The 15790-nt window shown below is 41.7% G+C and overlaps 1 protein-coding gene across 18 annotated transcripts in view; it reads left to right on the top strand.

Moving 5' to 3' along the window:
- Positions 1-15790, top strand: part of RIN2 (Ras and Rab interactor 2) — a 299965-nt gene that overhangs the window by 218852 nt on the left and 65323 nt on the right. For 5 of the 18 annotated variants that reach the window (XM_082756879.1, XM_082756882.1, XM_082756884.1 and 2 more), the window contains exon 2: positions 526-657. The exons of the other annotated variants lie outside the window; for them this stretch is intronic. In XM_082756879.1, coding sequence (XP_082613005.1) covers positions 526-657 — 132 coding nt within the window. The remainder of the gene's footprint in view (positions 1-525; positions 658-15790) is intronic. 18 annotated transcript variants of the gene reach the window in all.

Here is a 15790-nt window from a genome sequence, read left to right on the forward strand (position 1 = left end):
CAGGCCCGCGGTGCCGGCTGCGGTCAGAGCCACCGGCCTGGGCGTCTGCGGCGCGCCCCTGACCGGAACGGGGGCTCCTGGCGCCCAGAAGGGCGGTCCGAAGCCTCGGTTTCGGCAGTTCCTCTCTTTAATTCTTTCCTCGTAAGCGTTATTGTGCTAATGCATATTAAATCGCCCGGGTCTGACTGCAGAGGTGTAGAAAAGCAGGCGCCCTGTTAGTGCAGCTTTGTCTTCTTATCTTTTCAGCATGCTCAGCTCTCCCTTGCTCTGCTCACTTGACGCCTCTCCAGGTGATAACACTTAAGCCCGTCTGTGCATTATCCCCTCTGCCTAGGACACATCTTTACATGCCTGTGTTCATGAGGGTTGGGCGGAGCACGGTTTCCACCTGGTATTTCTGTGCAGGCAAAAGCAGTATGGATAAATGTGACAGGGCTGGCAGAGGTGTTCTTTTGCCATTAGAAGATTGTTTATGGAGAACAGCTGAGAGACTTGTGAAGTGACTGGGATTAATTTTCTTTGCAGAATCACCCATTTGTCCAGGTGCAGGCTGTATGGCTGGTGAGGCAGTGCTTAGAAGAGCAGTTACGTGGAGTTGTAGGCCGTACAACTCCGCAGCAACTCCACATTCAGTTTCACTACGTCTGCTTTGGCTTTGTGAGTATTTCTGTGTTTTGTTGGAATGAAACATGCCACTATAGCTGCAGAGCAAAGCTTTTATATATATTTTTGTCCTGGTTTCAGTTAGAACAGAGTTAATTTTCTTCCTAGTAGCTGGTAGAATGCTATGTTTTGGCTTAGGATGAGAAGAGTGCTGATAATACCCCAATGTTTTAGTTGTTGCAGAGTAGTGCTTATACTAAGCCAAGGACATCTCAGCTTCTTGCTCTGTCCTGCCAATGGGCAGGCTAGGGGTGCAGCAGGAGCTGGGAGGGGACAGACCCAGGACAGCTGACCCAAACTAGCCAAAGGGGTATTCCATGCCATCTGACGTCATGCTGAACAATATATAGGGGTGGCTAGCTGGGGGGGGGGGCCGGACTGCTCGGGGTTAGGCTGGGTATTGGCCAGTGGGCAGTGAGCAATTGCATTGTGCATCACTTGTTTGTACACATTATTATTAGTAGTACTATTATCATCATTGTATTATTATTATTATTATTGTTGTTATTATTATTTTCCTGTCTTATTAAACTGTCTTTATCTCAACTCACGGGCTTCACTTTCCATTTCTCTCCCCTGTCCCAGAGAGGGAGGGGCGAGGGTGAGCGAATGGCTGTGTGGTGTTTAGCTGCCAGCCGGGTTAAACCATGACAATTTTTTAAACCAGATCAGTTTTTATGTAAATTTTCATTAGATTTAATGTTGTATTTAGCTCTACAAATATTTAATTATTGGGGTCTGTGTATTGAGTTAGTTGAGCAGTGTCCTGGTTTTGGCTAGGATAGAGTTAATTTTCCTCCTAGTAGCTGGTATGGTGCTGTGTTTGGGATTTAGGATGAGAGTAATGTCGATATCACACTCACATTTTATTTGTTGCAAGCAGCACTCTCATTAAGCCAAGGAAAGAAAGACTACAATAAGTTGATACAGAAAGACTATGATAAATTGTCTGTATGATCATATAGCTAAGCAGGAAAGCTGTGCTCTGATTCTGAGGACACTCATGTGGAACAGTCTTTTGTATTTTGCTGTGTGTAATCCTAGGATACATTTAATTTCACTGAGGGGATTTGTAGTAAACCTGCTGCCTTATTCCTTGTATTAATTAAGAACATAAACTAAGTAATAATTACCAAGAATTCTAGCAGCACTAACTTTTTTTCTGAGAAATGATGGTGGAACAGCTATATGGAACAAGGTGGCCGATTGTTGCTAGTAATCCACTCATTGAGTTGCTTTTGAGGCTGGTGTGAAATATTTTCTTAAAGGGATTGTCAGTAGATCAGTTTGTTTGTATTTGGTAAGCTTGTAAGCATTTGAATCTTTTGTTTGCTTGTGTCGCTTCTCTCTGGGTTTAAGGATCAGACTGTGCTGTTGGAAATGGGCTTCCAGGGTAAGGTAAGTCTGATAAGTCAGTCTGTGAGGATTTGTTTGTGCAGTAGCAGTAATACAGGTTTCCTCTGAGGATTTGTTTGTGCAGTAGCAGTAATACAGGTTTCCTCTTAGGCTAAGGCTTTGAAAGGACAGCTAATATAAATATTAGCCTACTGAGAAATTAATCGCATTAAGCTGCAGGATTCATGTTTGCTTGAGAAAATTGTGTTGAACATCTTGCAAATCCATAAAAGTGTAATCACTGCTAGTGAGAGTGGTGGCAGTTAAGGTGTGGATTTGGTGTTTTTTTTTGTTTGTTTTTTTTTTTTGAGCAGTTTGGTTTCTCTTGTGTCAGCGCCATGCCATATCAGCGGCGTGAGGCTAAGCTGGTAACATGTCCCTGACTCAGTTTGACAAGGCATGCAAGAGGGCCTCCTGAGGCTGACTTAAGCACATTGCTCCAGTGTTCTTCACACAGCCCACCGGCTTTGTGTCCCTTAGTCTGACAGCAAAACAGTGGGGGCTATGTGGCCATCACCTCTGTGAAACTCTGTTACTGCGTCCTAGTTCATAGAATCATAGAATATCCTGAGTTGGAAGGGACCCATAAGGATCATCAAGTCCAACTCCTGGCACCACACCGGTCTACCCCAAATTTTAGACCATGTGACTAAATGCACAGTCCAATCACTTCTTAAATTCAGACAGGCATAGTGCAGTGACTACTTCCCTGGGGAGCCTGTTCCAGTGTGCGACCACCCTTTTGGTGAAGAACCTCTTCCTGATGTCTAGCCTAAACCTCCACTGCCTCAGCTTAACACAGTTCCTGTGGGTTCTGTCACTGGTAATTAAGGAGAATAGGTCACCTGTCTCTCCACTCCCCCTTGCGAGGAAGTTGTAGACTGCGATAAGGTCCCTCCTCAGCTGCCTCTTTTCCAGGCTGAACAGGCCAAGTGACCTCAGCTGCTCCTTATATGTCTTCCCCTCTAGGCCTTTCACCATCTTTGTTGCCCTACTCTGGACACTCTCCAACAGTTTAATGTCCTTCTTGTACTGTGGTGCAGAGTAGAGCAGGACAATCCCTTTCCTTGACCGACTCGCGATGCCATGCTTGATGCACCCCAGGATACGGTTGGCCCTCCTGGCAGCCAGGGCACACTGCTGGCTCATATTCAGCTTGCTGTCAACCACAACCCCCAGATCCCTTTCTGTGGGGCTGCTCTCCAGCATCTTGTCGCCCAGTCTGTATGTATAGCCAGGGTTGCCCCGTCCCAGATGCAGGACCCGGCACTTGCTCTTGTTAAATTTCATGTGGTTGGTGATTGCCCAGCTCTCCAATCTGTCCAGATCTCTTTGCAAGGCCTTTCCACCCTCATCCAAGTCCACAACTCCTCCAAGTTTGATGTTGTTGGCAAATTTGCTCAAAACACCTAGTCCTACATGCAAATCCTTTAAAAAAACATTGAAGAGGACTGGCCCTAAAATGGAGCCTTGAGGGACCCCACTAGTGACCATCTGTCAACCTTATGTGGCCCTTTTTATCACAACCTTTTGAGCCCTGCCCGTTAGCCAATTGCTCACCCATTCTCTGGGTGAGCAGTTGGCCCTCTGAATAGTGAGCAATAGTTCTTTGAATCACATAGCCATATGAAGATTTTGGTATGTGGCTAACAGGACTAGGAAAGTTGGCTCCTGTTGCTCTGAAATATGTCTAAAGTAGAAGACAATTAGGTTCTTTTACTTAAGGGGATTTGAGGGACTTTTTTTTTTAATTATATGATAAAGATGGATCAAAATATAGTAATTACTGAGGCAGTGAATGGATACTGTGGTTATTTAACTTTTCCCCAAGGAGCTAGTGCTTATTTTAAAAAACATGAAGGCAAAACAGTTCTTCCAATACAGAAGCTAAAGAGCTTCTATTGTCTAGCAGAACAGTGTAGCCATTGTGTTGTAGTAATCAGTAATGTAATTTACCTCCCATCAGCGGGAGGGAATGGATGTAGTGCTATCTGTAAGTAGGCATGGTCTCAGTTCTTTTCTTAACAAGTGCTACCAAGCTGCAGTCACTGCTTCCGAGCCTTCATGATTACTGAGTGGCTTCTGATCAGGAGCTGAAAGGGGTTGAACGGCAAAGTTGTAGCCCCGCCTTCCATAGCAGAGAGCGAGGTGTGTCAGTGAATAAGACACAGGAAACTGGCGCTGTGGTCATGTGCATTGTAGGATCCGTGGGTAGACAGCATTCACCCATGGATCTAAATACTTGGCATACTGTGCAGGTCTCCAAAATGAGATTTATGATACCTCTCATCTGTAATAAGAATGTATAAAGATAAGTGTCTTGGGAAAAAAAAAAAAGCTGCAAAAAAAATCTTACTGAAGAGTGGCATGGGAAGAATGCTAAGCAGAGTCAAGTGTTTCCAGTTAAAGCATTTGTTTTGTTCAAGTCATTTATCATTCAATTGGTGCGCATTGGGAGAGGGGACAGTACTGTAAATATTTGGTACTCTGTGGTAAATTAAGTCATTTGGTAATGAAACACAGAGGTTGTGTAGAAGGAATTGGATAGATACAAGGCTCTTATTTCCAATACGTGTCAGTTTACAACATGGCAAATAAATACCTCCTGACATGCAGAGTGCTACAGCAAGATACTTAATGCAATACAGTTACCACATACTGTTGAAGCAGTATAATCTTCCAGAGCATGTTACTGAGAGCTGGAAAGGATGCTATGTCCACTTGTTAGCATTTATGGTGCTTATGACCTAGACTAGGACTATTATTGTCGTTAGTTCTGATATTCTACCACCTGCAGTTATCCAATCCTAAATGACATTATGGTTCAATCTACCATTGTTGTTCGGGAATCTGAGTATTTACAGTTTGAGCAGGACAAGGAGGAAAGACTGTCAGGAACATGGAATTTTCTGTGTCTCTGCTGCCGTGAGCTGTAGCACAGTTTGTTTGTGGAACAGCGGCTGCTACTGCTTCACATTCTTGGCTGGTGAATCTGAAGTGCTGATGTGGCCTGGTTCTGCTTTTGGTCTAGGCCCCACATGATACTGCAGCCTGTTTTAATTTGGCTTAAAGGACCTCTTTTAGGTGGACTAAGACAAACATGCACAGACTTCTCTCTGCCTTCCTCTTCCCTAAAGTTGCAGAAGAAATGAAAGGTGATAAAGGGCCTTTCAGATATAACAGTGACTCCAAGCCCGTGACTGTTTCCATGCTGAAAAATGCCTGCTTTGGTTGGAAAGACAAAGGTTAGTTCAATGTGGAAGCATAAGTCCTTTCCTCAGCTGTAGCTGCTGTACTGTTCGACCCAGTCACAGCATCCCTTGTGAAAAGCATGCTTAAAATGCATACTTCTTTGTTAACAGGTGTCCTTTGTTAACAGGTGTAACATGTGGTGTCCACTGAACCAACCTGGTAATAGTACGGCAATAGGGAAGTGGCAGCACAGTTCATTCTGAGTAATGTTACCCTATGGCCTGTGCCTCATCAGAGAGGACAAGGAATGACTTCTCAGGCAGCGAGCGTTGTCCTGGTAGGTGTGCTCCTCTGGACTGCCTAGCTGAGAATAACAGGGCTTGCAGCTGTGGGTGCTGGCTGATGGTAGTGGTGACAGCCTCTGCCTTCTTCAGCAGCTCTCTGTGCCTCCAACAGTCTCCTACGCAAGGACAGCTGGCCTGGGCCAGCCTGGTTGTGCCAGCGGGCATGGTCTGGTCAACCTTTTGTTGCCCCTCTCCTTGAAGCAGGGCTGACCTGCTTTTTCCTGTCCGTAGGGTAGTGTGACTGAGGAGAGCTCTTGTGTGAGAGTTGGGCAAGGAAGAGACATATGAAGGTGCTGGTGGCTGAGGAGGGAGTTCTTTGATTCCAAAGTGCGTGGATGGATTAGGGGTGTTTATCAAATCCTGCATCTGTATCCCAAGGATACAGAGAATTGTGGTAGGAGTTTTAGGACTGAAGTGTAAGTAATTGCATTTTTTCAACCAGATGTTTTTGTTTTTTTTTTAAATATGTAAAGCAAAAGGCAGAGTAATGTAGCCTAAAAATCCAATAATTTCTAATACTTGGAAAGTTCATTACTTAAAAGAATGGTTCTTGAATCAAAAGAGGATGGGCCTAATTCATCTCTTTACATTAATTTTTATATTCACGTAGTTCTATCAACTTCAAGGGAGTTGCTCATGAATTTATGCTGTCAGTTATAAGTGTTGAATTGGGCCTAAAAATTTGGTGTTATCCTTGTAATGTGTTGCCGATTGTGATTTTTATGAGCCTGCATATGTAGAGGCCACGCTTCATTTTTTCAAATCAAGATGAAATTTGTTTTTGCAGGATGGCTAAAAGCGTACTTCTGCCTACTTTGTTTTTTTTCTCATATATCGTTTGTTGAAAGCTTGCTGAAAGATGTATATGTATTCTCAAAGAGAAATTACTAACACTGGATGTCTTGTAAGATTGATTTACCCGTTCATAGTGTTGCTTAGTAGAACTTGGAGAATATTAAACTACTATACAATCCAAGTTGATTTGCAGTTACTTAAACATAGTACTCACAATACAGAATGTCTTGCTCCAGTTGTAATAATATGTGGACTTCATCGCTTTCCTCTTGAAATGCTGAGGAGTGAATTTTAGTGGTTCAGTATGACTTGTAGGCATTGTATTTGATTCTTTTAAACATTTGTATGTAGCTAGGGATTCTACCATCAGTGTGAATATGAGAAAGAAATACAGAGATGACAGTGTAGCAAAAGGAAAGTAGCAAAAGGAAATTATCAGGGTCTAACCAATCATCTGACAGGAATCAAAGGTATTTTGTGATGTGTAATTATTTTGTCATATATGATTTGCCAGCAGTGACCCTCTTTGTGTTGCATGTTATATAAAATGCAGCTGAATCATGGAGGATTCTGGTACATTAAGATGATGTGTGACAGGAGGGTGAGACAAAGGAGCTGCGTTTTCTCCTGTTCTTGGACCAGGGTTTTTGAGATAGCCTTGTAAATAAAAGTTCTTGGAAGATCTCTTACCTGTGACTTGTCTCTGAGGAGTAAAAGCCCTACTTTGCACATGAGCAGGCAGTGTCTTCTTCCTGAGTTCTGACAAGTCTGCTGAAATCAGTGAATTGTTGGTAAGGTATTTAAATACTAAGGGACAACTCATTAACTGCAGGTTATTGTTGCTCTACTCCAACCAGTAGAACCCTGTATGTTGACACTGAGGTAACTGTTAGCTTCCCTCCCCAGGCTTACATTTATAGGCTTAGAGGCAGAAACAACTTAATTTTTGAGGCGCTTTCCTCAAATGAGAGCAGTTCTTGCTCCTACTCAACCAGCTTGAAAACGTGAATGTCTCTGGCCAAATGCCCAGCACTAAACAGTGCTTTGAACATGGTCGCACAAGTGGCTTGTAATGGAAAAGTTTTTTTTTTTTTTTTTTTTTTTTTTTTTTTAAACAAACAAACAAAACAAAAACACAACAAAACAAACAAAAAAAAAACACTTCTGGGACTTTCTTAGTGGTTTTCTTTACGGTTTTTGCATCCAAAGTGATGTCTGTGACTTCTGCTTTTTATTTGCTGAATACAGATCCGTGTTTTCCAGTAATTAACTCCAGGGTTCTTTGACCCTGACTTTGTTGAAACATACTTCCAGCATGAGAATAACCTGAAGTTTTCCTTTCATGTGTGGCTTGCATTACCTATGTTAACATTTCCTTTCCTAACTTGCGTGCGCATCTGTAGCCTTGTTTTCCTGTTACTCCTTCACTTAAAATTTTCTCTTAATGGATAATGCTTTTTGAGCATATGCTTAAAATACATTTAAGCATATTTAAGATAGAATGCGTGGAAGTCAATGGAAATGCTCGCTTGACTGTCTTGATTGTGTTCCTTGCAAAGCTTACTGGTTTAGATGAAGACTCTAAGCTGCGGAGCACATAAGCAGATCTGAAGGGCTGATCTGAATGAGTGGCAAGAGCAGACAGTATTGAGTGCATAGAGAAATCGTATTTGCTATAGTATAGTGTCCTCTTTCATCTTCCTACTCTGCAGATGCCTGGTCAGGTGCTTAAAGCAAAAGTTCTGGCACAAAGTCACTCGCCTAATGCAGAGCAAAAGATAGGTTTGCCAGCTGTTATTTTCCAGTTCAGTCTGTGCTCTTGGGCCAGTGTGGCAAGGGGCTGCCTTTTACACTGGCTTCATGTTAATTCCATAACTAAGCCTTGTAATAACTTCCGTTTAGGAAAAAGGCATGGACTAAAGTTTGAGTACACTTGCTGACTGATCTGGACCTGCATGTGGAAGAAACTGCTCACCAACTTTTGCAGAGAAGTTCGATTTCTAAACTGAATTTCTCCTGGTTGTATTTTTCTAAAAACATATTTATTCTTGTGAAGATTACATTAAGTAACCCTCCTGCCAGCTGGGGCCTTGGCATGCCTGTATGTGGAACTTCCCGAGGCTGCAATTCCTTATGAAAAGTTAGATGTTGGCAACACTGAGATGCAAGTACTTGGTAAGATGTCATGGTAAGCTACATGTATTTTAGCTATGGCTGATTAGGGATTTTTTTTTAATTGCTTCACAGTGTACACAATAGTTAATGGAAGATGGAAGACCATAATTTGAATGCTTCACATAGCTTCAAAGGAGGAAGCCAGGGTATATGTTCTGTGTTTGCTAAGGGCCACACCTGTTTGGTTTGTCTATCTGGAAACCTTTAGGGTACTGCAGGTGATTTAATTTCTCTGTATGTGTGCCACAGTATAAACCCTACTTTGTACACTGCTTTTATAAGGGTCTAGAGACAGCTCTTCAAAGTGGTGGTTTTGGAAGTTAGTAAGTGTTCAATGAGAATTGAGTTTTGGAAGGTGTGGTTAGAAAATATAAATTTTCAGTCCTGTGACTTTTATTGCTGGTAGTTTGAACTTGACTGACTTAATAGCTGTGGTAAAACTCATATCCTGAAGTGTTTCTCTGTGCCGTTAGAGCAGGGAGTTCCCACTGAAGTCCTTGCAAACTGGTTATAAATACTTGACATGCTAGAGAATTATCTTTGAGCCACAAGTAAACCTTTCCACTAGTTAATTGAACAACTTTATAAGTTTAACATATTAAGTTGTTCACGAATGTGGATCAAGACTGCCGGACCCTCTCCAATGGCATGGAAAGATTCCATCTGCGCCTCCCCTGCCACATGAGAAATGGGCCATGGCTTTTGTTTAAACTGGGGTAGAATCCAAGAAACTTTATTTTGACAAAAACAACGAATAACCTAGTGAACAGTAGCAAAGTTTGAGTGTTGCCAGCTTATCACAAGGAGCTACATGGAAAGCCTTGGTTCTAACTCAAATCAGTGGTCTTTGTTTTGCATAGTAAATGCTTTACAAACTGCATTGCTTGGAATGTTTGGATTATCTGACCAATTCAAAACAAAATCACCGTCAAGACAGCAATAAAACTTCCCTTGCTTAATTCAAACTTTGTGTAATGGTTCCATAAAAGTTATTAATTAATAATTAAGTTGTTTTACTCTGCTAAATGCACAGCTCATCCATTTTGGCAGGGATTCCCTACAAAAATACTTTCATCATTTGTTTTGCAGCACGTCCCTTAAAGTACTTTATTGCAATTTTTTTTAGAAGATATGGACTGCCAAGAAAAATATTAGTTTGTTGAAGTGTGGATTCATTTTTTTCATCATCTGTATGAAATATGTTGTTTCACCCTTTGGTATTTCATGAGTGATGGCACATGTTAGCTATTGCTTATAGTGCATTTCCCTTACGGTTAGCAACAACTCTAGAAGCCAAGAAGTTTGTTTGGTGGGGTCTCTTGCATGTCTTGTTCCTTGCTAAAGTTAGTACGTTAATACATGCATACCCTTTTAGCAGACATACTGGGCATCCTGCTTTGCTGATGGTTATTTTCTGTTTGTCATGCCACAGTTTAATCTTGTGAACCATGTCATTCACTACTCCACAGTGAGTTGGAGGCATGGTTTGTTTTTAAATATGACAGCCTGAGAGCCACTTTGAAGCTTTTTAAGTTTTTGCTTGATTTCATGACAAGGAATACATAATGTTGTGTCTACTTTCACTGATGTTCTGTGTGTTGCTTGTATAATGTGTGTTTTGCTTAAGGCTTAGAGTTATATTACGTGTTTTAAGAATGGCAAGTAGGTAATAGTTGTCTTTCAGTAGTTGGTGATAATGTTCTAAGAATGACTAGAACATTTTTAGTTCTAGCATTGACCACCTAACAAAGTTCAGTGCAGGTTTTTAATCGTACCACAGGAGTACAGAATGCAAAACTAAGGAAAAGTCTTGGCTTTGGAATAAACAGGCTATGCAGTTTAACTGCATTGGGCACAGGCATTAATTGATTTGGATAGAGAATTGAAGAAGGTAGTCTTAAAATATCAACACACTGTTACTTACAACCTTTTGTGTCACAACTAAAAGCCTGGAGTTTTTATCAGTGTAGTTAAAACTTGTGCTGGCAAGCAACATCTTGGCCATGATAGGAAAATTCCTTGTTTTTTTTTTTGTTTTTTTTTTTTTCCCTTTGTTGAACATTGCAGTTTCCAAATGTGGATGGACATTTCATTCCCCATTGATAAGGGTTCTGTTCTGTTGATAAGGAGGTTTCCTTTCAAGGTAGGGACAGACTGGCTACAAGCATTTCCTTTGTCAAGGCTCTTTGTGCCCTTTGAGATCATCAGAATGGGAAGATACCCTTTATTTCACTAGTAAATTCACTAGCTCAATTGGAGCACTTTGCTGAAATGTGGTGCGTGAAAAGTCCAGTGAATTTAAGAAAGGTAGATCAGTGGTACAGTTCATGCTTAGCAAACTTTCCACTCAGCCAGGTGTGTATACTTTATACTGCTGTGTATATTTATACTTAGCTATGTATGGTCCATCAGTTTTTCTCTGTTCACGATTTTCTTAATTGAGGCAATTTGTTAAATGAACTCTAATGCAGTGTAGGCCATTAGATTGCATTTAACTCTTAAAGCTGTGGTAAAGATAGTAAGCAAATAAAACAAAACTAAAACACTAAGTCTAGTGACTTAGTGACAAATGAGGTTTAACAAGAGCAAGTGTAGAGTCCTGCACCTGGGAAGGAGCAACCCGAAGTATCATTACAGGCTGGGGAATGACCTGCTGGAGAGGAGCTCTGAGGAGAAGGACCTGGGGGTCCTGGTGGATGACAGGTTGACCATGAGCCAGCAGTGTGCCCTGGTGGCCAAGAGGGCCAATGGGATCCTGGTGTGCATTAAAAGAAGTGTGGACAGCAGGTCAAGGGAGGTAATCCTCCCCCTCTACTCTGCCCTGGTCAGGCCTCACCTGGAGTACTGTGTCCAGTTCTGGGCTCCCCAGTACAAGAAAGACAGGGATCTCCTCAAAAGAGTCCAGCAGAGGGTCCACAAAGATGGTACGGGGCCTGGAGCATCTTCCCTGTGAGGAAAGACTGAGAGACCTGGGTCTGTTCAGCCTGGAGAAGAGAAGACGGGGGATCTCATTAATGTTTACAAATATCTTAAGTGTGGGAGACGGTGGGATTTGGCCAACTTCTTTTCAGATAGGACAAGGGGCAATGGCCACAAAATGGATCACATGAAGTTCTGCACCGACATGAGAAAGAACTTCATAGTGAGTGTGACAGAGAGCACTGGGACAGGCTGCCCAAGGAGGTTGTGGAGTCTCCTTCTCTGGAGACATTCAAGGCCTGTCTGGACGCCTACCTGGGCAACCTGCTTTGGCAGGGGGGTTGGACTTGATGATCTCTTGAGGTCCCGTCCAACCCGTTCAATTCTGTGATTCTGTGACTTTCGGGTTTTATAGGTTGTTCCTGTTATCTGTGGAGTGTTATTTATTCTGAGTGTACGATATCCAAAACAAGATATACCGTGTGAATTTTTTGAAAAGTTCATTATGTATGATATCAGTAATTAATGCAACTTTTCTCCTCAACTGAGGAAGCAGGACTATATCACTGTGAATCTGGGGAGCAGGACGGTTTAGTTCTATTACTAGTTAACTGGACTGAATGTATGGTGTTAAGTGCTACCAGATAGAGATACCACGGCAAAATGTGCAAATAAGAGACAGATCCCTGCGGCTCCAAATGTATTTGCTGTCCTGCCTTCTAACCTTCCCACTTCTATGCCAGTAGCCCAACAAGCTTACATATGTGAATATATTTTCTGTCTCCCACTAGCAGCTACACCGCTTAGTATTCAAACTCAGAGTGAGCAAGTGAATCAGTTCCAGCCTTTCTGGAAGATTCTGGCCTAAGCTTTTGGAAGAGTTGGTTTGGGTGCAGTTGATTGCTAAGTACTTGCCAGGCTTCCAGCAGCACCGGATGTTCCGCAGTTGCAGCAATACCAATAGTGACTGGAGTGTGCAACAGTTCTTAAAAAACATCTGCAAGTTTACCACTCCAGGCAGGACTGTAACAGCCTAAGTTTAGACATTCCGTTAGCTAGCAGTATCTCCCAAATACCATTTACAGTTAATGTAAATCAGACATTTCTGTCTTTATCTGTGGCCTCTAAACTGTTAGATAAGTTTTTAGCAAAACTGGATCTATTAATAACCAGCAATATGATTTGATACTGGAGCTGAAATGTTGACTATTTGGTACTTAAAATAATGTAACTTTTAATAAAGTATCTTAACTATGGCATCCTGTCTTGGAAACTTTCCATGTTTCTGAGTTAAGTGTGGATGATATAACACCCTTAAATGGCCTGGGCCAGGATAGGCAGTCTGAGGAGACTTCTTACAAACTATTTCCTTGCTTTGAGGTGGTATCATGAGCAGTTTTTCTAGAGGCTGTCACTTAGGAAAGAGATGAAGTAGTCCTCTGGTCGAGTGTTTTCTGTGTTCAGGACAGGATTTGATTGGGTTTTGGGAGAAAACTTTGTGGAAGAACAGCCAGAGAGCATACCATGCATATCTTTCAAATCCTCAGTGTTGTTTAAACTCCTTTCTATTTCTACTCATAGAATTGTCTACAGCTATCAGTCAGTTAGCTTAATGCCTTTAAGTACTTACATAAAGCTATTCCGGCAGGCAAACACTAATTAAATGGAAGTATTTTGGGGTTAACATGAGGCAGATGTGTAGTAGGTTTTTTAAACAAGTTGTGTGGTTAGCATCCAAATATGAACAGAATATAGCGAAGTTGTGTGAAAATCAGACCAGGGAATGCCAGTGACAATGAAATAAGCATGAGCTGTGTTCCAGAAACCTGAGGCTCCTTTGGCAAGCCAGCAGTACGCTCCCACAGTAATGTGCGTTATTTTGTCATATGTAAGGAGAACTGTCAGCTGACAGTATTGGCTGTTTTAAAATTACTTTTCATCTACAGTTTTCCTGACATCATGACGAAAATAATGCAATTATAAGCTTAAGCTGCAGAGCTGTCGCTTAGGTTGAGAGCCAGCTCTGCAATTGACTTTCCAGTGCTAGGAAAAAAAAAAGGAAACAAGGTAGGAACTAGATCTGTCTCTTTTACCTGACACTTATGTGTTGTGGTTTTTTTTTGGTCATACTTTTTATGGAATACCAGTGAAATAAGAGGTAAGTTATCTCAGTTAAATATATAGCCTTGGAAACATATAAGATATATAGCTGTAGCCTTATTATTCCTCCCCAAATCATCTGTGCCTGTTATTGTGCTTTTTTATCTAGATGCTAATTGAACTTTGCACAGCAAAGGATTTCTCTACAAGAAGTGTATTTTTAGTAGAGCATGTGATGCTTTTTTGTTGTTTGTACTGTGAATCCCAATCTTCCATTGCATCATGTTTCCATTACATTATCTGGTAGTCTGTTGTAGTGCTGCATGAGTGCTGGAAGTGCTATTACTACCAATCTTTAACTTGCAGACTGTTAACAGAGAAACAGTATTAATTCACGTGCTTTGATTTTTTTTTTTTATTTATTTAATAAAACTGATAGTCAGATATAACATTGTATTTGGTAGCAGGAAGAAGCTTCCTGAGATGTTGATACATCATGTGTTGACTCCTACCAGTATTTTCTCTTGAGACCTGTTGAGAAGAGAAAAGGTGTATTATTCATACAGGAATGAAGAGTATGCTTGACTAGGTGTTGATGCCGGGGTAAAAGGTATTTCTGCCTGTAGGGTGATGCTTTGGTTCTTTTTACTTTTACTAGTCTACTGTGTGATGGCTAACAAAGAGAACTGGTTGTCAGTTGAAAGCTTTTGTCTCAAACATACCAGCTTTAATTAAAGGCAATATGGTCATTTGCTTTGCTACTTAAACCTGTTTTCTTTGCTTTTCAAACAGTCATTAACCCCAGCAGGGCCTTAGACATTCCTCCTTCAGATCTAGTTGAGCAAAATACTTGCATTGGAATCAGTGCCACTTCAGCATGTTAAGATTTTGTGGGTCTGTGTATGAATGTGGAGGCTAATTCCTAATTGCACATCAAAAAAAACCACAACACTATTATTTACATGTTGGACCTCTCAAGGCTGCACATAAAAATCTTGAGTTGTTGGAAATGTGCAAAGTTAATGTTTTCAGGGGCAGTCTCCAAGGTCTAGCCTTGGTGGTCATGAAATGGCAAATTAAACTGTTCCAGGTTTGAGCGTGATCCTGTGGTGTCAGTGTAATTTGTGTGTGTGTGAAATGTGTGAGTGCAAGGATAGGTATGATTCTTTGGGAGTTCACATGTTTGAAGAGACTGGAGAGATGCTTTTTTGTGGCAAGTCGCTAAGAAGCATGGCAGCTGTTTGAAGCTGCTCGTAGGCTGTGTTTCTGATTAAGAAGCCGATTAAGAAGCAAAGGTGCACTGAATGAAGGGTTCTGACAGAAGGCTATTGCTGCTTAACTCCACAGTGCTGGTAGAATGGGATTGTCTGGTGCTGTATGAAGCTGCAACGGTAGGAAGCTTAGGCTAATGTCATAAGTAAGACGGGCACAGGAGAAATGAAATCAAAGAGCGGAAAGTGACTTGCCCACAAGTGCAGTAATGGGTTATGGTTTGGATCTCTTTCTACTATATGCTGCTGAATAATAGATTCCCCAGACAGGAAGGAGCACTGCAGTTGCATTCTGCAGAATATAACTTTTGTCTGAAGGGGAAAAGGAGAAAAACAAATGGTTCTATCCCTCTGAGCTAAGGATAAATGCTGAAACTATGAGCTGAATGAAGTCAAGCTGGCAGCTGACAGCAGCTGCTTCTATTATGCTTTGGGCTGCAAAGGGAAACAGAGTTTTGCTCCTCCTTTTGAACCCTATGGGGGCGTTATGGAGCCCAGCTGAATGCAGCCATGCCTCTGGGCTGATGAAAGAGAAGATGGAAGAGTGCACTGAGGCTGATAACCACTTCCTTGCTGGGCTTCATAAAGATTCACCTTCTCCAGTAAGGGCTGCGTAGAACCTTGCATGCAGGAGGTGACAGGACTCGGTGGAAGCAGTGATCCTGCAAGTGAGGTCATGGTCCATGAACTGTGAAAGAATTAGCTAAAAAGAAAGATACCTAGTTCCTTCTTGTTCATTTTAAGAGCAGTTAATAGGCTTTATTGATTATGTGTTTTTTCACTGTACAGAATTGGTGCAAAGAAACTGTACAAGAGTAACTGGTATCAGATGTAGAAGCAATAACAATGTCATGCTAGGTCTTGAAACTGTGGTATATAACTGCAAGAACTATTTTTAGTCATTGGCACCTTTGTTACCATCTGCAGAAAGAATTT

The sequence above is a fragment of the Aythya marila genome, assembly GCF_965140915.1.
Source record: "Aythya marila genome assembly, chromosome: 3".
Taxonomy (NCBI): Eukaryota; Metazoa; Chordata; class Aves; order Anseriformes; family Anatidae; genus Aythya; species Aythya marila.